The sequence below is a fragment of the Mercenaria mercenaria genome, unplaced genomic scaffold, assembly GCF_021730395.1.
Source record: "Mercenaria mercenaria strain notata unplaced genomic scaffold, MADL_Memer_1 contig_1953, whole genome shotgun sequence".
In the NCBI taxonomy this organism is placed as follows: Eukaryota; Metazoa; Mollusca; class Bivalvia; order Venerida; family Veneridae; genus Mercenaria; species Mercenaria mercenaria.
The window spans coordinates 11,301-39,006 of NW_026459975.1; the positions used below are offsets into that span (position 1 = coordinate 11,301).

At 33.5% G+C, this 27,706-nt stretch overlaps 1 protein-coding gene across 1 annotated transcript in view; it reads left to right on the plus strand.

Annotated features, from left to right (window-relative positions):
• Positions 1-3,887: 3,887 nt before the first annotated feature.
• LOC128552022 (A.superbus venom factor 2-like) overlaps positions 3,888-27,706 on the plus strand; it is a 51,408-nt gene continuing 27,589 nt past the window's right edge. Inside the window, exons 1-8 of the mRNA XM_053533016.1 lie at positions 3,888-4,331; positions 6,678-6,875; positions 9,373-9,519; positions 10,575-10,649; positions 11,041-11,146; positions 11,721-11,865; positions 12,952-13,019; positions 24,121-24,290. Coding sequence (XP_053388991.1) covers positions 3,888-4,331; positions 6,678-6,875; positions 9,373-9,519; positions 10,575-10,649; positions 11,041-11,146; positions 11,721-11,865; positions 12,952-13,019; positions 24,121-24,290 — 1,353 coding nt within the window. The remainder of the gene's footprint in view (positions 4,332-6,677; positions 6,876-9,372; positions 9,520-10,574; positions 10,650-11,040; positions 11,147-11,720; positions 11,866-12,951; positions 13,020-24,120; positions 24,291-27,706) is intronic.

Sequence of the window (27,706 nt, forward strand, 5' to 3'; positions counted from 1 at the left end):
TTCGATTTTCATTTATATACTGCTACATTTAAAGTACAGTTTAAGTGGACTCTGTTTGTATTTTGAAGCAGCCTTTGATTAAAAAAATTAAACATGACAAATTTTGTTCTCGAATTCTTCATCGTACGACATATATTAGAGTCGCAGTCATAAATTTGACTATCTGGTCGTATACGTTGTTTCAAGGTTAATTATTTGTATATACTTTTTATTCTGTAACAAACCCGCAAATCAAAAGTATTTAGATCCACCTTTTGGCAGATAGAATAAACCTTAAGGTTCTGGAAAAGTCTTTTGAAACCTCCCCTCGGTTGAATATTTGATATTGTTTTATCATAAAGAATATACCAAACTGTTCATAATAAGTAGAAAAAACACCTTTGACGTTCTGTTTTGTAAACATTATCAAGCTATTTTGTCATTACTTTTACTATTATTATGTGTCTAACATATTTCTCCAGGTACTCCGGGAGTTGAAAGTGTTACAAAACCACGTTCATATAAAAATGCAAAAGAGTGCAAAATGAAAGTGAAAGTTGAGTTGTCAAATGACACAAGATATAAAAGTCAACTATTATTCATTTCCCGGACTATGCAGATACGTATGCTAGAAAACAAGAAAAATAAATAGAGAAAAAATTTGTTTGAAAAAGAAGTTCAGTATTTTCTACAAAACAGAATGTGGACAGTCAAAGTATATGTTCTGTAAAGACAAATTCTATTATGCTTTTCTCTGTTAAAACACTCTTACGCTAGAATGACGTCACGTCAACGTGCGATGACGTCAGTGATTTTGTTGCGACCAAGAAAGAGCGCAGCTATATTTTATGTACTGGTTTAGATTCAGAATCGAAATAATTCATAGCAAAAGTGCGTTTTTAACACTATTTATGCACGATGGGTGTTATACGTCGGGCGTAATAATTTCATGAGGGTGCAGCCCTCGTGAAATTATGTGTACGACGTATTACCGCCCGAGTTTTAACGAAATAACTCATTCGTTAAAACGAAATGATTTCGTTTAAACGTAATAGTTATTTCGTTTAAACGAAATGATTTCGTTTAAACGAAATAAAAAAAATCTCACATTACCTAAGTGGAAAAAAAGTGCGTAACATGTCACTTTAGGGGAACCGTACGTTTTCTTTATTTTGACAATACTTATTTCAAAGCCTGACAAAAGCATCCAGTACTGTTATTAAAAGTTGTTATTCACAGTTCAGCTTTATTTTATGAATGGATAAAACAAATTATGTGATCTGTGGTCATTATAAATGTGTATATAGATAAAACGTAAACATGTGGACAGTTCATTCAATAAATAAAGTGTGGTGCAAGTCTTTGTAATGTGTATATAAAAGTGAAATTAGGGTTTGTTTTATCAAGCATGGTACTATAAGCGAGTAATTTCAGAATTACAATGAACACAAATAGAAAAAAAATCAAGCCTGCACAAGAACGCTAATATGTCTCCGTAGTCTGAGCTCTTAACCTGCCGTAGTGCAAACATATTGTTATATGTGTGTCTGTCTGTTACAGTCTTGTTAACAGTGAGTTGCAATCTAGTAACTTTTCAGTTTGTATGATTTTTAGCTGATGTGATCAACCTAAGTCTGTCATTGTGCTTCTCAACAATTTGCCTGTTAACACCCTAGTAGACAGTTTTTTTTAAAATGTTAAAGGGATGAGTTGAAGTCTGATCGATTCCCAATTGAGGCAGTGCCTTATTTCATATTAGTAGCTAAAAGGTATATCTATTTACTTTTGTTTCAATAACGTTCAATGAACGAAGCTCTCCTGTGATATTTAAAGCACAATGACTTAGTTTTCTAATTTTTCTGATAATCTGATAGCCCGATTATTATTTCAGAATTGAACATTATCATATGTAATTTTAAGAAACTGTTGGTTTCCATACGAAAAGGAGGACAAAACAATGAATAATTAAGCTTACAAGAAGAATGTAATGTAAAATATACAAAAAAATGAACTGACAAGACGATTCGAACGAGAAAAGTACCACTATAAAATGATCACATTTTCATCCACACATCCCCTGCGCCAACAAGCCGGCTAATGATTTGACTACGAATATATCTTGTTTCAAATGAGAATGCCTTCGATTTTCATTTATATACTGCTACATTTAAAAGTACAGTTTAAGTGGACTCTGTTTGTATTTTGAAGCAGCCCTTGATTAAAAAAAATAAACATGACAAATTTTGTTCTCGAATTCGTCATCGTACGACATATATTAGAGTCGCAGTCATAAATTTGACTATCTGGTCGTATACGTTGTTTCAAGGTTAATTATTTGTATATACTTTTATACTTTTTATTCTGTAACAAACCCGCAAATCAAAAGTATTTAGATCCACCTTTTGGCAGATAGAATAAACCTTAAGGTTCTGGAAAAGTCTTTTGAAACCTACCCTCGGTTGAATATTTGATATTGTTTTATCATAAAGAATATACCAAACTGTTCATAATAAGTAGAAAAAAACACCTTCGACGTTCTGTTTTGTAAACACTATCAAGCTATTTTGTCATTACTTTTACTATTATTATGTGTCTAACATATTTCTCCAGGCACTCCGGGAGTTGAAAGTGTAACAAACCACGTTCATATAAAAAATGCAAAAGAGTGATAAATGAAAGTGAAAGTTGAGTTGTCAAATGACACAAGATATAAAAGTCAACTATTATTCATTTCCCGGATTATGCAGATACGTATGCTAGAAAACAAGAAAAATAAATAGAGAAAAAATTTGTTTGAAAAAGAAGTTCAGTATTTTCTACAAAACAGAATGTGGACAGTCAAAGTACATGTTCTGTAAAGACAAATTCTATTATGCTTTTCTCTGTTAAAACACTCTTACGCTAGCATATAAAAAAGACATAAATAAGAAGATGAATGAATTTCAAAGAATCATTGTTTTGAAATTAAAAAAGTTTAAGAGTAATGATCCAAAGTCCTATTGGAAGATGCTTAATAAATATACAGATGAGAAGAAGACTGTTGTTAATAATATTACTAGAGAAACCTTTTTGGAACACTTTAGTAAACTCAATGTAGTGTCTGATCAGGATGATGCACAGTTTTTGCCTACGGTACTGCAAAATGTTAAAGATGATAATAATATTATTAATGTTCCTGTTTCCGAGCCAGAGTTATGTAAAATTATTAAGTCATTGAAGAATAATAAATCCTAATCTCCTTTTGATAACATTTTGAATGAATATCTCAAGTTCATGCCTGATTCTATGTTACCTTTTGTTTGTAAATTATTTAATATCATTCTTGACTCTGGTAATTTTCCAGAACAATGGAGCAAAGGTGTCATATTACCATTATATAAAAATAAGGGTGATGTAAACGATCCTGATAATTACAGAGGTATTACAATACTTAGTTGTTTTGGTAAATTGTTTACTGCCTTACTCAATGCTAGAATTAATACTTTCTTCGAATCTTCAAATATTTTATGCGAAGAACAAGCTGGATTTAGAAAAGGCTATAGTACAGTTGATCATATATTTTCTTTAAAATGTATAATAGATTTGTATTTGAGTAAAACAAGAAACTATTCTGTGCTTTTGTGGACTATCGAAAAGCTTTCGACTCTGTAATAGATTAGCCCTTTGGCATAAACTTCTTAATTCAAATATTGATGGTAAATGTTTTAAAATAATACACAGTATGTATTCCAATATCAAGTCATGTGTAAGAGTGAATAATAATTTGTCAGACTTTTTTCAAGCTCTACCGGAGTAAGACAAGGCGAAAACTTATCACTGATTCTTTTTTCTATGTTTTTAAATGACCTTAACAATTTCTTGTCAGAAAATTCAATGGTCTTCAATATTTATGTGATAATGTTAGAGAAATGTTAAGTGATGATGTTGTTGATGTGTATTTAAAGTTGTTCATGCTCTTGTATGCTGATGACACAGTAATCTTGGCGGAAAGTACCTCTGATTTACAATTAGCTTTAGATGCGATGTCTCATTATTGTGAAACCTGGTGTTTAAAAGTTAATACGAACAAGACTAAAGTTGTTGCTTTTGCAAAATCCAAAAGAGGTTTCAATAATCTACCTTCTTTTGTTTTTGAAAGTAACGAACTTGAATTTGTAGATTATTTTTCCTATCTTGGTACTAAATTTTCTTATAATGGTAGGTTTGATGTAAATAAAAAAGATATTGTTGATCAAGATCGTAAAGCAATGTTTGCTGTGATTTCAAAAAGTCGCAAGCTCAACTTACCAGTTGACATGCAGCTAAGTTTATTTGATACGATGGTTGCCCCTATTCTCATGTATGGGTCTGAAGTTTGGGGCTGTTAAAATATTGATATAATTGACCGTTTTCAATTAAAGTATATAAAATTAATCCTCAATCTTAAACCATCTACTCCTACTTTTATGATTTTTGGGGAGCTGGGTATTTTACCTATATCTCTACAAATAAAAAGTCGTGCATTAAATTTTTGGTGTAAACTGTTGCATTCTAAATCTGATAAAATTTGTCATGTATTGTATTCCACAACTAGAAAATTATATGATGTCCATAACTTGAAATTTCCATGGCTAAAATATATTCATACTACTTTAGATAGTTTGGGTCTTACACACTTTTGGAATAATTTTCCATTAGATACTGTTTCTGTTAATCAGTTCAGAAATATATGTAAAACAAGAATTAAAGACCAGTTTATGCAAAACTGGAGCTCTTTTGTACATGAATCTAGTAAATGTTTAAATTATCGGCTGTATAAGAATCAGTTTGGATTTGAAAGTTATTTTAATATTTTGCCTCAGGATTTAGCTATTTCCTTTCTAAAATTTCGTTGTAACAATCATATGATGCCTATTGAATCTGGTCGTTTTTATAACTTGCATCGGAATAATAGAATCTGTGAATTATGCGATCTTGAGCAATTAGGCGATGGGTATCATTATCTATTATGTTGTCCCTTTTTTAATAATTTTAGAAATAAATATATTGATAGTGAATATTTTTCATATCCTAATACTTATAAGTTCTCTCAGTTAATGAACATAGATGATAAGGCAAAATTGTTAAATCTGTCAATATTTTGTAAGAAAATTATTTCTTTTTTTAACCAGTAATACAGACTCTCATTCTCAAATATTCATCATTTGTTTTACTGTCATCCATTCAACTTTGTGTATTTTGTCATATTATATCATGCAAATAAGTTGTTTCTTCTTTTTTATATTGATCATTATTGTTTTGTTTTCTTGCCATTTGTATGTGCTATTCTGTTTGTTGTTTATTGTCATATCACATGCCCAGTTGGGCCTTGATTTATTCAATAAACTAAACTAAACATTAGAATGACGTCACGTTAACGTGCGATGACGTCAGTGATTTTGTTGCGACCAAGAAAGAGCGCAGCTATATTTTATGTACTGGTTTAGATTCAGAATCGAAATAATTCATAGCAAAAGTGTGTTTTAACACTATTTATACACTCGGGCGGTAATACGTAGTACATATAATTTCACGAGGGCTGCACCCTCATGAAATTATTACGCCCGACGTATAACCACCAATCGTGCATAAATAGTGTTAAAACAGACTTTTGCGATAAATTATTTCTTAAATGTACAATACCAAACAAGATGGCTTATATAGAAAGTATTTTGTACTTCCCCCGAACAATTCCGTATACATGTATTTAAAATGAACATTATGGATCTGTCGGGTATTCCAAAATGAAAACCGACACGAGGGATGGTCTGAAAAGCTTTACATGTTCCTTTAATCACCACAACGATATTATGTTGACGTCAAGCCGACATGATATTTACCGTCATGTATGCATCGAGAAAAAATAGCTCCTTCAAATTTGATCAAATATCTTATTAAACAACATGTGCCCTCTTGAAATTATTACGCCCGACGTACAACCGTCTATCGTGTTGGATTTGCTATCAGTTAGTTCTTAATTAATCAAAGAAGACACTTTCTAGCATTTACCCTCGATTTAGTCTCATTTCATTCAAGAATAATCTTAAAACCATCAAAATCACGAACGAAAAACATATTGATAGTAATACTAGTAATACTTGATTTGAGAAGTTTGAGTTTTGTGTGAAGGATAGGACCCCTAAAAGGCAGAAAAACGTTTCGTGAAACCATTTTCAATAAACATCAGACGAAGCAAATATTGTCAAAATGTATGATAAAATACACTTCTTATGACTGTTTATATTATTGACCAATCAAATCAGAACGGACTAAACTTAACCTTATTCCCAGGTAAACGGTTACATTATTCTAAGTAAGTTCCCTGTATTGTTTTTGAATTGGTGGTGTCTGATCCGATGATAATGATGATGAAATTATTGCAATATTAAAATGGTTATTACACTAATTACATTCTAGCTTGACTATTATCGACATTGATAATAACAGGTTGTGGCAAGAGGGAATATTGTATACACACAGTTCAAATGGGCGGCAAATCAATTTAGTGAAAGAATAGTAGAAGAGCTACAAGAGGAAGTATCTCCCAACGCACGCCTTCTTGTCTTCTATGTAGACAAATGATGATGATGATGATGATGATGATGAAATTATTGCAATATTAAATGGTAATTACATTAATTACATACTAGCTTGACTATTACCGACATTTATATTAACAGGTTGTTGTAAGAGGGAAGATTGTATACACAAAGTTCAAATGGGCGGCAAATCAGTTTAGTGAAAGGATAGTAGAAGAGCTACAAGAGAAAGTCTCTCCCAACGCACGCGTTCTTGTCTTCTATATAGACAAATCGACTCACGAGCTGGTCGCAGACTCCGTCAAATTTGACGTAAACAAGAAATGCCGTGGTGAAGGGGTAAAGTTTTAAGTAGAAAGTTATTAACTTTTTTTCTAACAGTGGAAGAAAACTTTCTTTCTCATAGACGTAGTTTACTTTTATTTTGTATTTAGATGGAATCAATATCATCTATAAACTGAGGTTTGAATAGTCCAACTCGTGACTCGTAATTATCATTTTCATTTCAGTCTATGGACGCACCGTAAGGGGAGGTAACTAGAGTTACGGATTTGGACTAGTATTTTCCAAACTCTCGGAATAGGGTTTATATAAAATATCACTAGCACTCGGTTTTTCACCCAACGCTGTCCCTTGGGTTTTGTTGGAAAATCATTTCTTGCCTACCTAGCGGGGAAACATGGTTATCATATTATAACATCATAGTGTGTGAGCAATTTTTAAGTTACAATATTTTTTTAAAATACTCAAAAATATTAATGATAGGCAGGAAAACAAATTTAAGATGACTGCCTGAGGAAGGCATATTTTTCCCAAACCCTGTGGACTGTAAAAACGTTGCGAGCACTTGTTTTTCCATTCAGCGCTGCCCTCGGGTTTGGAAAAACTCAGTCTGACACAAGCAGTCATTATATGATCCTATAGGCTTACACGGGCAGTAATATTATGATACTTGTAGGCTTGCAAGGCAGCCATGATCCTTATTAACCTCTTTTATGCATTTTATATGGCAACTGGCCTAAAACAGTATTAATATACTAGCATAATAAATTGCAAGTTGTATTATGCTAGTAGAATTACGTATGAATGCCTCAGTTTTTGTTTTGTTTTTATGTTAAACGCTATTCCCGCCGTTTACAGATCAGGAGGTCGTGAGTTCCACCTCCAGACGAGGCCACGACTTGATAAACACATTGTGCTTAATGTAATTTTGTCTTTTCTCATTCTCTGATTTTTGTGGAGCAGTTGGCATTTTATTGTGGAGAACAAGTCAGTATAGATACTGCATCCATGAGCACTGGTTAGGTAAACTGTCAGCCGATATATAAGTGAAAAACACATTTGTTCGTAGTTGCGCTTTCTTCCTTATAATATATTTCTTGATCTAAAACTATTTACCGTTACGTTACATATAATGACAATGACGTCGCCTCAGAAGCTGTATTGAGGCTGACGCCGATTAAATTAAGGATATACGAGCGTGTTTTTTTTCTCTCAGGATTTCACCATTTTGTAAAATATTTCTTCAAAATAATCTTACCAACAACATTTTTGCCAAAAATAAATGCTAAATTATTAAAATATAGCTAAAAATGTAACATCAAACCAAACAGATTCTACTTGTTTTTTGTCGTTTTTTTTTCACCCTTGTTGTTGGCTCTGGCATTTGCCTGAAATTAATGTAAGATGTTATTTTTCAAACAGGAAGCTATTCATGCAAATTTGATCTTTGACCTTTGGTATTAGCTTTACCATTGGCGGTTTTGTGGTTACATCTGCACTGCTGACTTTGCCTGACATACAAATAATAAAACGAATTAATTTCAGCGATTAATAATGTTAACTTCAGCGATTAATATTTAACCGATTGGAAGAAGTAAAGGTTACATTTTTCACATTTTTGCATGAAAATCAACTTTGACCTTCAGTTATCAGGGCTGACCTTGACATTTTGCAAAACTATTTGTATTTCATTTGAGTTTTGCATAACTTTGACCTTTGACCTTGAATATCAAGTTTGCCCTTCATTCCATTTTGATGAATTTCTTATTGCTGTCATTGTTTGACATATATACATTTACTGACAATCAAATAGTTACTGTAATTAAACAGTGAAAAAAAACTGGCAGATGTAAATTTTACCCTCCCCCTAATACTTTTACAAGTGAGTTTTACCTTTCCTATTACAAACATAAATGAACAAAAATATAGATAGGCACGGCTTTGACAATTAAGAAAAAGGTTTTCATAGAGGATATGAAATATTGTTGCCAAAAAAGTATAAACTTCTTTTGGCCTCAATTGTTGCAATAAAAGTCCGTGAGCCCCCGGACCAATTTTCCGAGAAACACTAATTTTGCATAATTACTGCAAAATCATATAATAAATTACACTCTCATGACTTGGTATTAATGCTCATACTAAAATCATACTTTTATTTAGATTTTCCTAACCAAATAAAACATTAGCTAACAATATATTCAACCATAATCGCAAGGGTTATGCTCCAAACTTTTCAAAAATGTTTGATTCCGCTGGTGAAAAAAATGTTTATGTATTTTCCAATAACGCTTTTATAATTCATTTTATAAGCATTTTTATTCTTATATAGATGAAACTTAAGATAATTATATCACATACATTATATCAGTTCATATCTTGGTAAACATTACAGAATTTTTGTCATATATTTTCACCATTATGTAGTATAGATTAAATCGAAAAGGATTTTAAAGCTTGAAGCTTTTGAGGCAAGGTGAGTATTAAATGTGTCTTTTCGACAACAAGAGACACCTGGTACTAGTGCTTCATATTTTGTATAAATTGTTTTATATAGTTGAAGCTTAAGACGCAAGTAGAAGTGAGACCTGATAGTTCTGAAAGGATTACCGTGACAGGATCTCCATTTATGTGGGTCGGATTCAGTGTCATAGACAAAGCCCTCTTCTTACTCAACGACAACAATGTTTTAAAGAAAGACAAGGTGGGTTTGTTGTAGAACTGTTACGCCTTTCGTGCAATTTATATTTTATGGTTATTTTGGCTATCAACTTTATAATAAGAACATTTTGTTCGTTATATTTACATGGAAGTTTCAAAATTCCATCCATTAATCATATACCTATTATCAATAGCCAGTAAAAGTATAGTAATAAAATAGAAAAGGATAGTTAAAGTAATGACATGAATCTCTTTTTCGTGCAATCTGACTAAAGTACTTGATCTTCTAAACGAAAATCTGAGAACGACCCATTCACATTCGTCTTCTGTATATTTTGGATTTCCAATATTGCTATTTTTATTTTCGCAAATCTTTTTGAATTAAACCAATCAGACGACTTGTTCGAATGTGGAAGAGTAAGAAAAATGTGCAGTCAATCTAGGGCTCGAACCCAGGACCCCTCGCTTACAGAGCAAGTGGCGTACCGACTGAGATAACCGGTTGTTTGACACATAACGATATAAGATTTGTAAACATAAAAAGTCAAGGATAACTTAGATTTGCAAAATGCTGTAAGTTAATCTCTGATTGGCTAGCGAAAGGGTCGTCAGAACGAGGCCATCAATAGCTCGTTCTCAGATCCTAAGCGTAGCGTAATAGGAGATGTACTTTAGTCAGATTGTTTTTCGTGTACCAAACATTCAGCATATAATACTAGATGGTAATAGAAGGTTGCAGCATTGATGGGAACTTTATTTATGTTACTTAAAAAAAGTGTCCCGAAGGCATCATATTCGCAATGCAATACACGAAAAGATAAAACACCGGAACATCTAGCCGATCAAGTATTCAAGTTTAGTCAAAATATTCAAATAATAAAGGAAACGTCTATTTAGATTGATGTATTTTGAAATAGGCAACACTCTTCACACTCTAGCACCGCCTTCGTAGAAGTTCATTTTTACACATACATTAAATAGTCTCTATATTTCCAAAAGGACCAGAAAATATAACAACACTAAGAAACACACATAATGCTGCTATGTCAAATGATAAAGCATGTAGTGATATTTGATATTTTCTATGCATATCTGCAGATGTTCGATTTTCTCGAAGCCCATGACCTGGGATGTGGAGAGGGTGGTGGAAGGACTAGTGCTGATGTTTTCAAGGTCAGTGTTTAAATTTTCCCCAGCATCAATACGAGTTAGACATTATGTAAGAGAACTCTTGACACCATGAAAACCTGTTGAGCTATTCCAGGAGTCTCTCTGAATTGCAGGATATGAACAATACAAATCAGACACGACTCGATAAGAAAGTTAACACTCCAACAATACACCTTTGCATTAAAGCGATTCCAAGTATACATAAAATTAAAGCATTGTGCTATCTATCTGTCTGTCTGTCTGTATGCCTGTCTGTCCAGCCGATCCCTTTAGCGATTGTTATAGAAAGGCATGTGCATTATTAGACTGTAAGATGGGAAAATGGAGGAGTAAAATCCTGTATCTACCCAATTCTTAAAATGTAATTAACATCTAAACTATTTTATCATTTCAGAAGTCTGGGTTGACAATTTTAACAAATGCAGCTGTAGACGACAGTGATCTTGTTCGGTACTCGGATAGGTGTGAGGGAAAGAAGAGAAAGAAGCGTGACAACGGAGGTAATTGAAATAATTCCTGAAGTTTTCCTGCTACGCCTCGTAAATTTCTGAAGTACCTCGGTCGTTGTTACATAACATAGCTATAGTTCTAGAGATCTTTATAGTTACACCTTTACAAATCAATTATGAGACGTACAGTAACATTCCTTTGTAAATACAATGAAACCAACATCTGTAACCCTCTCTGATAACAAGCTCATATTTCATTATTCGTCACATTATATTAAAATATTAACCTCATAGGCTGTTTAGCCTTTTAGAATATTAGTACCAGAAAATCAAAAACCCTGCATGATTTTAACCAAATTGTGTGTAACTTTATTATCAAAGATTTTTTAAAGTTGTGTTTGTCTATAAATAAACTCAAAGAAAAAGCTCCGTCAGTGACGCCAAGCGAATTTATAACCAGAAAATATAACATTATCAAATAATGTTCTATATTACTTGTTTTCTTTAACTTTCATCCTTCTTACCCCTTTTCTGTGAAAATAGCGCTTTTAAATTGAGACAAACATATCAAGATTTAAATTTATAAAGCTTCTCAACGAATACTTGTTTAATTTTACCTTTCTAGAGACATCTCATGTTGTAAAAAGGTCATTGTACGAAGAAAGTGAATATATATCAGACCTTAAATTGCTGGCAGAAAATGTAGTCAGACCACGAATTAGATCAGATGTTCGGGAATCGTGGTTTTTTGAAACTACTCAGCTTGATATGTAAGATCATACTCATTTCAGGGTTTGGTACTTAGCAAAATATTTAGTATATAGTTTGTGTGTTGATTTTTAACTTGAGAGTTTTGTTAGATTTTTAAATAATTAATTTATCATTATTGCTCGTTTGCATAGTGAGTGTACTTATTGCATGTATCATTAGTGAAGTTCTATTGGATTAATTGTTACTGTATTATTTACATGTATTATTAGTATAGTCCTATTGCAAGATGTATTTTTATTGCATGTATAGGTAGCGTTGTTTTATTACATTTACATTTACTGTGGTTTTATTGTGCCCCCTTCGAAGATGGAGGGGTACATTATTCAGCAGATGTCGGTTTGTCTGTGGGCATGTCGGTTCGCAGAGCAATCGGTTTCCGGATGATATGTCAAGAGCGCTTAGGCCTAGGATCATTAAAGTTGACGAGGAGATTGGTCATGACCAGCAGATTTTGAAGTCAGTAGGCCAAAGGTCAAAAAGTCACACTGACCTGGAACAGTTTACCGGTTTCCGGGGAATAAGTCAAGAATGCTTGAGCCTAGGATCATGAAAGTTAAAGAGAAGACCTATATCAAGTTTTAGGTCAGTAGGTCAAAGTTCAAGGTCACAGTGACCCGGCACAATTTGACCGTTTCCCGACAATAACTTAAGAACACTTTGCCTGGGATCACGAAACTCGATACGGAGGTTGATCGTGACAAGCAGATGGACCCTATTGATTTTGAAGTCAATAGGTCAAAGGTCAAGGACACATTGACCCAGATCAGTAGAACCTTTTGCTAAATTGCTTTGGCCTAAGATCATATTTGATACGGAGATCAGTTATGACTGGTAAATGACCCGTGATTCTTGATTGGAAGTGAGTACTTCAAACGTCTAGTACACAGTGACGACATAATTTCTGTTCCTTGTGCAATTACTAAATGCATCAAAGAGGTCGTTTCGTGTTCAACGAGCTCTTGTTGAGTGTATAGTTAGTGTTGTTTTTTGCATGTATTGTTATTGTACTTTCGATGCATGTGTTGTAAGTGTAGTCCTAACTGATCCTTTTACATAACAGCATACGTGACCCATTTATGTTTCAGAAATGGACAGAGGCTGGAAATACTCATTTTTCCGGACTCGATTACTGAGTGGATGATTCAAGCTGTGGGTAAGCGTTCACTACCATTTGAGTGAGAATATTATTTAATTTTTATCCAGTTTCAATGATCCAGTGTAGTACGGAGGAGCATTAGTGCCAGGTATATATTATTTATTAACTCGAAATTTTGAGTTACTAAGTCAAAATTTTGAGTTTAAATCGAGTTATTTAGTCGAAATTTCGAGTTAATATCTCTAGTTATAACTAGAAATTTCTAAGTAATAAGTCGATCTTTCGAGAAAGTAAGTCGAAATTTCGAGTTACGTATCTCGAAAGTTTGGGTAACTACCTACAATAGTCTGCGTTGATGTATAGGTACTGAGGAAGATTAAGTACCTGGTATATCCTTCGGGTAGCCCTATAGGGTCATATAATTAAGATAACATGGCAGCGTTTGCTCATAAACAATATCACTAGGGTTTCCTCCTCTTATGAATCCATATGGCAATGAAATATAGAGATACCCTACATGAACGTGTAGTCTGAACAAGATAGGGTACCTGAACAGTTCTAGATTTTGAGGAGGGGTCATAGAAGGTGACCGGGAACTATTCAAATTTAGAGTATTTCACTGTTTTGACCATAACTGGAAGGTTTTCGACCTAGTTCGAGGCCCGCCCACCTGAACAAACTATACATGGAACTGAATTATATACTATACAGTTTGAAATCTGTAGTAGCTCTAGAGGCTATATTAGGTCATACATTGATGTATGGTAGTATATGTTCAAGTCCCTACATGCTAGGTACAATATATGGATGTGTACTGATAGATGATTCCACTTCTAAGAGTTTAAAGCCGTCCATTAGTTTTTTGGCTTTTGAGAGACGGACAGACATTCAAACTTTACGGATAAAAGGGCAAAATATATAACTCGAAATTTCGACTTAATAACGGGAAATTTCGACTTAGTAACTCGCAATTTCGAGATACGTAACTCAAATTTTCGACTTTGTAACTCGAAATTTGGAGATACGTCACTCAGGATGACACAAAAATGGGGAATGTGAAACCCCTTATTTCCTTTGTGGTCCAGGATGCACGATGACATGTCCTAGAAAGGCACAGCAACTTTGTAATAAATGGTGGTAACTTGAGCAAGTTTTCAGCAGTTTAAAAAAGTATCACAGTAAAAGAATCAAAGTATACTGAGAAAAGACAAATGTAACTACAAGCTATGTAGAAGATGATTTTTTTACTGAAACCTGGACAATATAACAGCCAGAGAAATAATTATGGCATTAAAGTACAAAAATGTTAAGCAGTTTGGATACCCATATAATAAAACGCTGGGGACTTATGCACTGTGTTGTCATCTTTCTTATCTTATACAGTCGGTACTTCATACAGGCTTATAGCAAAATATGTTGTAAAGTATTATCTGTTATCACAATAGTTCAAAAGATATTTGGTGACAGGGAGAATACCAGTTACAACCGATCTGACCGATAGGTGTTACGGGCTTGGGATAATTCATCTGTGCTTATAAAAACTGTTGATTTTATAGCTTCAGGCCATTCCAAACAATTTGTCAGCTTCGTTTCTTAACCTTTTGCATACCGTAAAGTTTGTATTTTCCTAGCAATGTTGATACCAACGTTTCACTTCAAATTTAACCAATGATAACTTATTTTAAATATACATATATCAAATACATATATATTCCGTAATATATTTGTTAATTTTATACGTAGGACCGTGAAATGTATACTTTGTCGTGTCGATACTGGTAGAATCGTGTCGAATAGTCGGCGATATGATATTTATTGATAAATATAAATTATGGTGAAACCAGCATTTACTTTTTTCTGAAATTAGCAATTATTTTTCGGGCCAGAAAAAGTCGATGGTAGATTTTTAAATTTTACTGTATCATTTAAATCAAAATAATTAACAACTAGATGTCGTTAGATCGAGATAGTCTATATCTTAATGGAATTTTACTGTATATTCCCCCTTAATGTTTAGGATTTTGATTATGACTCGGCCATCTGCCCGTTCAAGCAAACTTGAATTACATTGAGTGGTATATGATGTACCATAACGCATAAAAATATAGCATTTTAGCTGTTTGACTATGTCCATTTAAGTTATTTGCACATTATATGTTATTTTTTGATAAAAAATGCATTAACTATAAAAGGTTGTAAAAAATGTCAGTCCTTATGTCAGTATGTGTATGTTCTACAATCGTAAAAGAAATTTAAGACGAAAAAAAGAGATAGTTTTTGCAAAGACGTAAAGTATACCACTTCATTAAAAAATTTAATACTAAGAGGGGTGGGTTAATGTAACTATTTATCACACAAGTCCACAGCTACTAAGTATTAATATAGGGGTTTAAATGTTAAACCTAATTCTGACATAGAGGACATAACATTAGTGTCTTTTTATATTGCTTTTATTAAACGAGTTGAATAAAATAATAAAATGTGGGGCTCTGCCGAACATTTTATCAATATTATTCAACGAGTTGAACGAGTTAAATGTGAAAAGACATAAATGTTATCTTCTTTTTATCCTATGTAAGCTTGTCCTGTTGAAATATCAATTTACTTCTGAACAAGTTAATTCGACCAAAGTCTCCTATAAACAAACGACGTCAACGTCAAAGCTTTATTATCTCGACGTCATGTGTTCTCGTCATACATGTATTCTCGAGCTATTATGGAAATGGCCTGTATGTTTTTGCTTGCATTATAATCCTCACAAGTAAATACCCACAAGTGTAAACATTGTGTCTGCTGTTTAAAATAATATACAGTTTACTTCGAGTCAAAGCAAGACAGTTTCAGTCTGATTATAAATTGTGGTACGAAGCTAAAAAATCTTAATGTAACTTTTAACATGGTTTAAAAGTTGACATATATCCATAAATCTTCCGTCTAGCATATATTTTATCTATGAAATCTAAGAAAAAATAACTTAGAAGTAAATTCCACTTTTCATGCAGTGTTATACAATGGCTTACCTCTGGCAACTTTCATATCGTCTGGTCAGCACTCTCTGAAATCTGATAATATTGATAATAAGTAGCTTTTAGAAGGAAGATGCATCTTTTAAGAAAACCTTGCTGGAACCTCTTTTAATCCTGTTCGTTTGGAGGGTTTTTCAGTTCTTTACAAACAAAGGATTTTGACACATGTCTTAAATAAAACTTGTTGTTGTGGAAGACATCACATATGTGGTTTTCAACATTTATATATTTTAACTCTGCAGTGACCTCTCAGAGTTTGTCTGAAAGTATATGGAGAGAACTCCATAACAGTTCGAAACGTACGAGATATGAAAACGCAACAGCATGGGCGTTGGGAGATTTAAAAAAAAAAAAAAAAAAAAAAAAAAAAACTAGTTAAACAACACTAATAAACTGGGAATTTATTTAATTAGCAACTTATCAACAATGCATTTGAAAAAAAATAACGATGATGACATTCTCCATTATTACGTAATCACGCTATATTCCACGTCACTAAGCTGAAACGTTAATACCGGGTATGTCCCCCATTCCTCCTGATCACTTCCTGAAGTCGAGAATGCATTGAGCTACACATATTCCTGTAGACTCGACGAGGAATGCGCCCCCACTCATAAATCAGCACATTCGTTAACTCCCGTATGTTTGTTGGAGGGTTAGGACGTTGACGAATTCGACGTTTTGACTCATCCCACAGTTGCTCTATAGGGTTACAGTCAGGTGATAGAGACGGCCACGGCAACACAGGAATGTTGTTATTGTTTAGCAAGTTCATTGTCACTCTGGCTCTGTGAGGAGGAGCGTTATCTTGCATGAACGTAAGTTGGGTACGTTGCTGGAATATCGACAGGACAACGGGCGTAATAATCTGATTTATATAGCTTTGCGCGTTCAAATTACCATTGCATATCACTAGCTCTGACTTAAAGTTACTGTTGATAGCGCCCCAAATCATAACGCTGCCGCCGCCGAACGCTTATACTCCACAACACAATTATCTGCAAAATGTTTAATAAGACGACGGTACACACGTATCCTTCCGTCTGCGTTGAACAAATTGAATCTACACTCATCCGAAAACAAAACTCTATTCCAATTCACGTTGTTGATGTTGGCAAGTGCCCATTGGAGTCGTTGACGTCGATGAAGTACAGTGAGCACGGGAACTTTCGCTGGCTGTCGGCGCCGTATCCCGTAATTACGTAATCGTTTAGTCACTGTGGTTCGATTGATTGGTCGCTCTCTTGTCCCAACGAGTATGATTGCTATGTTTGTCGTTGCCCCTGGTCGTGGACTGTCCAACATGGAGCCAGTACGATTGTATCGCTGAATCAACCGTGAAATTGTCTATTTGTTGACGTTAAAACGTCTAGCGACCGCTGTTTGCGTAGTACCTGTTTCTAACAGTCCTAATATCCGATTTCGATCTGCGTTATTTAACCGCGGCATCACTTTAATTTATAACTTTCCGAAACTATATTGATTTTATAATTGTAGGTGTGTTATGTCCTTTCTTAAATGAAATTTAAGGTAATATGCGCCACCTAACGAAAGTCAACGGACCGTTATGAAGTTTTGCCGAATCAAAATTGACGATATTTCCGATTGACTGGTATTTTTTTCATTTTTCTGTTATTCTCCATTTTGCTGCTGTAAATCTTCAAACATGACCACTAACGTCATTTTTTCAGCAGAGCACAAAATGACGTACTTGACTAGTTTTTCGATTATCGTTTTTATATACAACTAAAATACGGCTAAAATTCTTTATTTTCAAGTTTATATTAAAATTATCTCTCCATTGATATATAATAAGTCATGTTTATTTCGACGTCACATCAGAGGCAAACGATTTATGAACGCAAAACACGCAAAACTGACGTCGAGCTTCACCCAAAATTTTGCGTGAAGACGCCTAATTTCAGAAACTGCCAGATAGTTTTTTGAATAAATTTGAGCAAGCGTGCAAAATTTCAATCGCTATCGATTCCGTAAAAGAAAAATGGGGGTCACCGTTTTAGATTTCGCTCTATTTACCGTGGCGCTACCCCTACCCCCAGTAAAAAATAACAACGTTTTTATACTTATTCTTAAATTTTCATAAATTTTAATTTCATTTCTGTTTCTGTTGGTGGATATAATGCTATTAAATTCCAGTAATGATAAAAAGAAGATATGATTAAATGAAATTATTGAAATAAATGAATGATTTCAGGAAATTGCTCTCCTATACATGACAGAAACACAAAGAGTCCTTTTTATTGAAACAGGATATACGTATCGGTAAAGTGCATTTTAGCCGAAACTTGTATATTCACCTAGAATACGCTGATTTTTATTTGTAGTTGCAGCTTCAATTCTTAAGCAAACTTTGTTTAAATTTAATAAAGTTAAAAATATTTGTTTTCCTTAGCAGAAAAGTGAAGCACATCAAATGTTAAAGTTCTAAGCAAAATGTTTGTAGTCAATCTTAAAGAGATTCTATTACCGGATATTTTGGTGTTCATCTAAGACTTCGTTTTAAATTTATGTTCACGCAGGTATGCTTCATGCCAGTACTGGATATTTCCATGTCAGTGTATTTTTATCTTACTTTGGTATTCTGTCGAACGCATGATAGGGACAAAAGGAACCGTTCTAGAAAATAATACTGCATGTAACTTGTGTGCACAAACCGTTATCTGATTCTTTGTTCTTACACATTCTTTTTTTTTATATTTTAGTTGCTTTGTCATTCATGCTACTACAGCGACTGTTCAATATCTGTCACTTAAACGTCAAAACATAAATGAGCCGCGCCATGAGAAAAGCAACATAGTGGCTTTGCGACCAGCATGCGCATCCGCGCAGTCTGGTCAGGATCCATGCTTTTCGCTTTCAAAGCCTATTGCAATTAGAGAAACTGTTAGCGAACAGCATGAACCATGACCAGAATGCGTGGATGCGCAGGCTGGTCTGGGTCCATGCTGGTCGCAAACGCACTTGGTTGGTTTTCTCATGGCTTGGCTCATATGTTAAGATCATCATCTAGATTGACTACACCGATGAAAGTTTGCGTCTGATATCAGGAGACGTAGGTTCAAACCATACAAATACCACAATTTTAAATGTCTCATTTTAAAGGCATTGAAAGCATGCGCACGGTAGATAGTTTAATTCAGCAAATGTGGCCAGAATATAAAATGGAGACTTTGTATAACATGACTGTAGTATAAAATTAAATTATAAAATAGGGTAATATATAAAGCCGTGCTCACGTTTTGTGAGCATTTTATTCAATTTACTGCTTAATTTCCAGCAGACGTTTATAATTTTTGTCGGGATATATAGCACATGTATGAACCTGCGTCTTCTGAAGCAGGCGCATACTATCCTCGGTGTTGTTTGTAACATTTGTTTACCGGGATATATATACAAAACAAGTATTTTGTTAAAGTACTCAACATTAATCAAAAGTACCACGAGCGAAACTTTGCAGTGTGAACGTCTTGGAGGTATATGTGATTCTTAACACCCTAAATAAACTTATGGGACAAATCCCGTTCTCTCTTCATTAGAGTACTGTATGCGTAATCTAAATTTCTGTAACTGTTTCTATGTAAAGATGGAATCATTAACTGCGCACTCTTCGAAATACTATATAGAGTGCACAGACACTTAGGCAAAATTATTTGTAATAAAATATGTCTGTTTGTCATGTATAGAACATTTTCTAGAAAACATTCATCTGTTTGAAAAATTTAATAAACAAAAAAAACGTCTTCATTTTATCATTATTGTGATATCATTTCATTATATCCAACAGCAGAAACTGATATTATTTCATTATATCCGCCAACAGAAGAAGAAACTGAATTTGAATTAATGGAAATTTACGAAAATAAGTATGAAAACGTCGTTATTTTCACTTGGGGTAGGGGAAGCGCAACAGTAAATAGAGCGAAATCTAAATCGGTGACCCCCATTTTCCTTTTAAGGAATCGATAGCAATTGAAATTTTGTACTTCTGTTGAAATTTATTCAAAAACTATCTCACAGTTTTTAAGATATATGCGTTTTTACGCGAAATTTCGGGTGAAACTCAACGTCAGTTTTACGTATTTTGCATTCATAAATCTCTTGCCTCTGATGTGACGTTGAAATAAACATGACAAATTATATATCACTGGAGAGATAATTTTAATATAAACTTGAAAATAAAGAATTTTTGCCGTTTTTTAATTGTATATAAAAACGATACTCGAAAAACCAGTCAAGTACGTCATTTTGCGCTCTGCTGAAAAAATGACGTTAGTGGCCATGTTTGAAGATTTACAGCAGCAAAATGGAGAAAAACAGAAAAATGAAAAAAATACCAGTCAATCGGAAATATTGTCAATTTTGATTCGGCGAAATTTCATAACGGTCCGTTGACTTTCGTTAGGTTGCGCATATTACCTTAAAACGAACTGACCACATGGTAAATTTGCACGGAGCGCACGAGAAAAAGTTGCGGTACAAACAATGGTAATTTTACGGTCTCGTCTATTGTGCTGATTAAATTTGAACACAATGGGTAGAGAGTATCGAGATATGTATATGTTGAAAATTTTAAGGTGATGCCTTTTGTGTTAAAAATATATATTCAGGCATATGTTTGTTGCGTTTTCATATCTTGTCAGTGTAGTTTGATATTTCTCTTGTAGCTCATGCGTAAATGGTTCGTCAGTCTTTCCTCTGCACGCCTGGCTTTCAGTCCATCATTTTGTTAATAACCGAGCCAGCACTACATTTTATCCCTCATTGGCAAAACAATTACTTTGCAAAACAATTTGCAAAACTCAGTTTATTTCAAAGCCAATGCCGTTAGTTAACAGTTACAATGAAAGAGAGTGTTTCATTGTTAAAGAAATAATAAATCTGTTCCTAAATTTTATCAGTTAATGAAATCTGGGCAGTAGTTAGGATGTGTAATAATTAAATCACGAATGCTCATATTTTGTCAACTGATAAAATAATTGGAACATATGAGCCGTGCCATGAGAAAACCAACATAGTGGGTGTGCGACCAGCATGGATCCAGACCAGCCTGCGCGTCCGCACAGTCTGGTCAGGCTCCATGCTGTTCGCTAACAGTTTCTCCAATTCCAATAGGCTTTGAAAGCGAACAGCATGGATCCTGACCAGACTGCGCGGATGCGCAGGCTGGTCTGGATCCATGCTGGTCGAAAAGCCACTATGTTGGTTTTCTCATGGCACGGCTCAATTATGTATGATTTCGATTATTATAGCGCAAATGATTCGCATTTTACAGCACAGCGTAAAATGTTACAATTTACACCCATGGTTAAAAAGTGTTGAATAGCCATTGGAAAGTATGGATATTTGTTTGTTTTTTTATATCTGAATTTTGAGAAGTATTTATAGATTAGTAGATCTAATAGCCCGCAAACTAACTATGAACAGTATCATCAAATTAGGTTGATGCGAGTTTTATATGACGTTACATCATTATGATGCCAAAATTATGTCTTAAGACGTCACCGCTGAATCATAATAGAACTAATTGAATTCTCTCGTAGAGAACAAAACATGTCCTACGGCCCTACACATCAGAATGACTTTTTATAATAATTATGTTTTTGAAATGTTGTTTCCAACCGTTTGGTTATGAAATAATTCGTAGCTGATGGAACAGAAGTAGAATGTCTTATGTTACAATCGTATTGGGCCAAATTTATAAGCCAGTCATATTTTATCGAAAATTCATGTATAAGCGATTTCGTTATATGCTTATATAGAAACTACTGCGGATCGTTCTAGAATCTTTATCTTTTTACTCTGGATAATTTTGATTTACGTTTCAGTCGTCAAGCTTACTCATCAAGAGGTATAAAAGTTCATAAACAGTTTGTATTCTTGTGGAAATTTGATTCCAGGTCTCACATCAGACAGACGCATCTGTAATTGGGTATAGCTGGCGTAATTGACTCTAATTATTATACTGTATAAAATTATCAAGATGCATTTGTAATTCCAGTATCACAACAAATAATTTCAGTTATAACCATAAAATCTGTATTATTTTGAACTATCACATTACCAACATGTATTTGTAATTTCACTGACAGGTATCATTGCAAACAAAAAAGAACTTGTGTATAGATAACTTTGAAACATGACATTACCATCACGCAATTGTAATTTCAGATGTCACAGCAAACAAAGGCATGTGTATATTTTTTCTTTCCTATGACATTACCTATATGTAACATCAGTTTCAGGTACTACAGTAAACAAAGATATGTTATAATGATTAATACTTTCACGTTATCAATATGCAAACGTAATGTCAGACATCACAACAGACAAAGTCTTGTTTATAAATGATTACAATGTACTAAGTGCAATTGCAATTTCAGGTATCACCTCAGACAAAGATAAGTGAATATAATATTATTGTTATATACTATGACATGACCAATATGGAATGGTAATTTCAGATATCAAAGCAAACAAAGACTTATATATACTATGACATTACCAATATATAATTTCAGGTATCACAACAAACAAAGCTTGTGTATTATTTCCTATATACTTTGCTATTACCAATACGTAGAGATGGTACCTAAAAAATCAAATTCATCTTTACAAACTTTTTTTCAGAGTGAAATGATAGCTAAGTGCCCCAATTTACTAAATATGTTTATGGTTTTCCTCTTCTCCATGTAAAATAGAAATATTTGATATTTAAAAATGACTTTCTGTAAATATCTGAAGCAAAATCGACAACTCTTGTATTGACCGTTTTGCAATGATTTCAGGATTTCCCCAGTTATAGTCTGTATCAAGAGTTTCCACAGCTAAATAAATTCAATAGAGTATAGTTTAAGTTTAGTCTACTTTCAACAATTCGAAAGCGTCTATACTGAACTTCCTTTTGTCTTTTTAATACAGTCAAATTCCAGGCTAGCCAAGAGCCTAAATCGCTTCAAAAAATCCTGAGTGAAAGAGAATAACGTGCTCTTTATTATAAGCTTACCAAAATCATACCAAAATACCTAAAAGAAGTAAGATTTTATATTATTATACCTCTCTTTTGCCTACAATGATAAAATCCCATTACCCGAGAAAGAGATATTTTGACTATCAAAAACATTTTCAATCTTTTTGACACGTGACCAAGCGAAAGTGACTGTCAGGTCATGTGACCGCGCTCATATTTTGAATGTCATATAAGGGCAATTCACTCCTTCAATATTTTAGCTATATGATTGCCTCCCTTGTACACATTTAGTAGCGACGTCACTATACAATGTGTAAACAGGCAATTACCGCGCTAAAGATGAAATTGTTAAATTTAATTAATTGAAAACATTTTGGAACATTTTTATGTATCAAATTTTGTTCGGTATAATAAAATAAATATCATATGGCAGCGTGTGTGACATTTTTATTGTCAACCCTCGAAATAGAATGTCACCACTCGGCTTTCGCCACGGGTGACATTCTGTCCTCGGGTTGACAATATCAATGTCACACAAGCTGCCATATAATATTTATATAATGTAAACAAACCCCTACACCATTTTACCATCAATATTTTCCACTCATGAATGCACGCAATTCAGGTGATAACTGTTGATATAATTATAAATGAGAGGCCCCAACGAAAACCTTTTTTTCAAGTTGTGTAAACAGTTTAAGTTGTAAATTAATGTTGATACCCGAAATTACCCGCTTACTTTGTTTACAACAATAAAAAAACACAAGTAACTTTGGCTTGAAGATCAAACTTAATAACGTTTCTGAATGTCATACATTTTCTTCAAAGGAATTTATGCGTTATTTTACATATTCGTCATGCACTATCAAATTTTCTATCAGGGCCTCACTACAACTTTCAAAATAACTGTCAGTGTAAGCCATGAAAAAAGTGTACATATTATATATTGAAAACAAGGGATTTAAACAAATGTAGGTCATATTTTGTCTGCCAGATCAGTGGTTGGAAAAAGGACATATCTGATTTTTCTTTCACTTTTGACCAGTGTTCTTTGTTGGCTTTAGTTCATTGGTCGATTCTGAGCTGCTTTCCTTAGATTTTCTTTGGTAGTTACCATCTCTACAATATGTATTTGTAATTTCAGGTATCACGCCAGACAAAGGCTTGTGTATAGCTGATGCAATCGACGTGAAAGCCTTTAAAAGCTTTTTCATACAACTTGACGTTCCATACAAGGCAGTCCGCCTGAAAAAAATTGACATGAAAGCAACAATTTTTAGCTACAGAAATCATTTTCTTTCTAAAGACAAAACGGTAGTGTATAATTTGATTACATTTGACAAAAGTAATAAAATTATGATTTTGTCCTCGTCAGTATATGTCTTCTGAATGCCATACCGAGCAGTGCGTCTGGAAAGTTTTGACGCGAAAACAACAGTTTTTCACCACGCATCTTTTCACAAAACGGTGTGTATAATTTGATTATAAGACTAAAATAGATGGCATAAAAGAAGGATGGTGTAATAAAATTAACCATTTCTATTATGTCTACGTTAATATAACTGAATACAGTTTATATCGTTTTTGAATAAACATGTATTCATTGTAATGAATATATTTTATCAAAAAGTAACTAAATAAAAATCGTATGGAAAATAAACCATATTACTGTTGAGTGCCTGGCGCATTTAAATGTACACTATGATGGATATTCGCTATTGTTTAACTCAAATTAATACAAATGCTTCTGTTTGTCTTCTCAGTTTTAAAGTTTTAAGTCACATCGGACCATGTGTAGTTTCCACCTTGAATTGTTAGGGAAAACTCGGGTGCCACTCCAGATATCATTTTAGGCACAGCCAGACAGCATATAAGTAAGCAGCTAAGTTTCATCAAACAGTGTAAATGCACTGGCAATATCTATATTGAGTAATAGAAAGCACGTTTTTATTTTTCACCTAACTACGAGGGTCATTAAATATATAGCAAACATTGCTTTAAGTTCTTTACATGCTAAGTTAAATCTATGAGTAAATGCATAGAACTAAATTGTCCTCAGATTGTTCGAGTTGCTCGAGCACTTCGTACAGTTCTCATCAATGGTTTCCTTTTGTCTAGCAAAGAAAGCATGTCCGTAAACATATGTGGTCACGTGCCATTAAAGGACACCCCTGGGGAGCCCAATAAAAGTTGATAATTTTATCTAAAATGACCAGTGATTAAATGAAAGATAATATTTCAGAATAGCTGTGGTTGTTTATAATTTGTGAACCTATGAAAAAAATTCATTCGTTTATGCTAATAGTTTTATATCATTCAACTACAAAATGAATAAAATAAACTTATTATATTTGATAAAAAACTATGTTTATGTCGTAATTCTATCTCTTTACGAGTTGTTGGTGAACGTTTGCTTTCACTAGCCTGAAATAATGTTTACCTAACAACGGAAAAATTTAAAGACATAAAAAATGATCTTTTGAAACATAACTACGTTGTAACTAAATGACAAAAAAGGCTCTCGAGTTTGGATGCTCTTTTAAGGTAACACGATGCTATCGGTCAAATGTGCTTATAATAAGAATGAACTTTTGTTCATTTCAAATTTCTCGCCAGATGTGAGAATGTCTTAAGGTATTGGACCCCTAATAATGTTTAAAAAATGGCATTTGCTTTGTATATTCTTAAAGTTGACCATGTTTCGCACTGTGTTGCAAATTTTAAACAACTTTTACCGTGTCGTTTTTTGTAAATTTTGTATAATTTATGGTATTTCCTCGAGCTCAAGTACAGACAAATTTCAGTGTGATGGCCACTATCTAAAATGTTTGCAGAAAATTCATTACAGCATTAATTTTGATAAAAGAAATATCAAACCATTGTTAAACAAGTATAAAACACAAAATAAAACTGTAAATATCATTTTTTCTAGGGTGCCTCAAGTAAACAGATTTAATGAGACAAAATTCTAACTCAAACATTGAAAAATTAAGATCGAATTCTGTGGAATTTTGCTCACTTCATTCAAAAATAACCTTGGGGCAGAAGTAAAACCTAAATGCATTTCTTCCACAATATGTAATTTAAAGAATGAAGGAAAAATAGGGAACTTTTACCGCATGTAACTCAGTATTTCAAAGATGTCTAACTCTACCCCTCCTGATTCAGAGATAAATTTACTTTGAGCAGCAAGAAATCGCTTATAAAATTAAAATTTTCCACTTTTATACAATACATCCATAATTAGTCTTGAAAGAGGTAAAAACTTACTAGAAAAAAGGAAAATATGGAGAAAAATTTTGGTCCCAGTAGGGCTTGAATCTACGCCCCCTTGAAAATTGCAGTCAAAGTATGTTTATGGTAGGAATTGAATACTCTTCAAAAAAGAGGTACTCTGTTATGGATTCAGTACCTTAACCGCGGACCTAGCCTATGTGTTACGCCAAACATGGAAGGTCTTCGTACTTTCTCAATTACTTTCCTTAGAAATATCCTGCAATATGATTCATTTAATTAAGATTGATTCCACATATTCAAGAGATATTCAGGCAACTGCAATATTTATTGAAGAACCCTCATATATAAACCAAAACTCAAATTGCCTCAAAAGCAAACTTATACCCTTACATATAGTATACATTGTCAATTTATCTGTTGCCTAAATGAGGAAATATTGGTTTACATTTTTGTGCTGCAAATAGTGACAAATATATGTTTAGACTCTTTTCTTATTGTTTGTTTCAGTAATCCGTCTATTGCCATAGACGTTAGTGCTTTCATTTTCAACGACATTGTACCAGAATTTGCATTATAATTTCATAATCAACCGAGCATTATAACTGTCAAAGGTACCAATTTTTAATTGCCGTTGCGGACACAGTAGCACTTTGAACAGTATATCAATCAAACCTATCAATGTAAGATCACAATTCCTATCATTTCCATTTTTTTTCCAGGGCAACGGTTCTGTGTTGGCTTTATCCTTTTCCTACGTTTGTAACTGTTTATGTTCCAAGTTTATGTTTATGTTATCAAGATTTAGGCAAAGTAGAAAGAAAGAAAAATAAATTCACATTGACAAATCCATCCTGCAGTATACTATAGTTACATTATTCAAATCAATAATGGCTTGTCTGTATTGTTTAATACCGAATGTTATGTCCCTTATTTTGTTATTATTATGTTTAGCAAACAAATCTCATATAAGCATCTGCATCAGTGATGTTAATTTAATTCACAAACAGGAGAATATATTAGTAGCCTATTTGTCTTTGTGTGAAAACAAACGAGCCGCACCATGAGAAAACCAACGTAGTGCGTTTGTGACCAGCATGGATCCAGACCAGCCTACGCATCTGCACAGTCTGGTCAGGATCCGTGCTGTTCGCTAACGGTTTCTCTGATTGCAATAGTGTTTGAAAGCGAACAGCATGGATCCTGACCAGACTGCGCGGGCTGGTCTAGTTCCATGCTGGTCGCAAACGGACTATGTTGGTTTTCTCATGGCGCGGCTCAAATAATTCAATATTAAAAGCAGAATTTATTTATTTTTCATTTACTGTCTTTGACCATTAGCTAAAGGTGATACATTACTTAAACATAGAACGTAGCTGATTATTATCTACCTTAGGCAAGAGTTGTCGTTATTTGAAGAAAAACAATCGTGTTTATCATCAGTTACCTTACCATTTATAAATACAACAGGAACTTGAAAAAATACACGTTTTTTT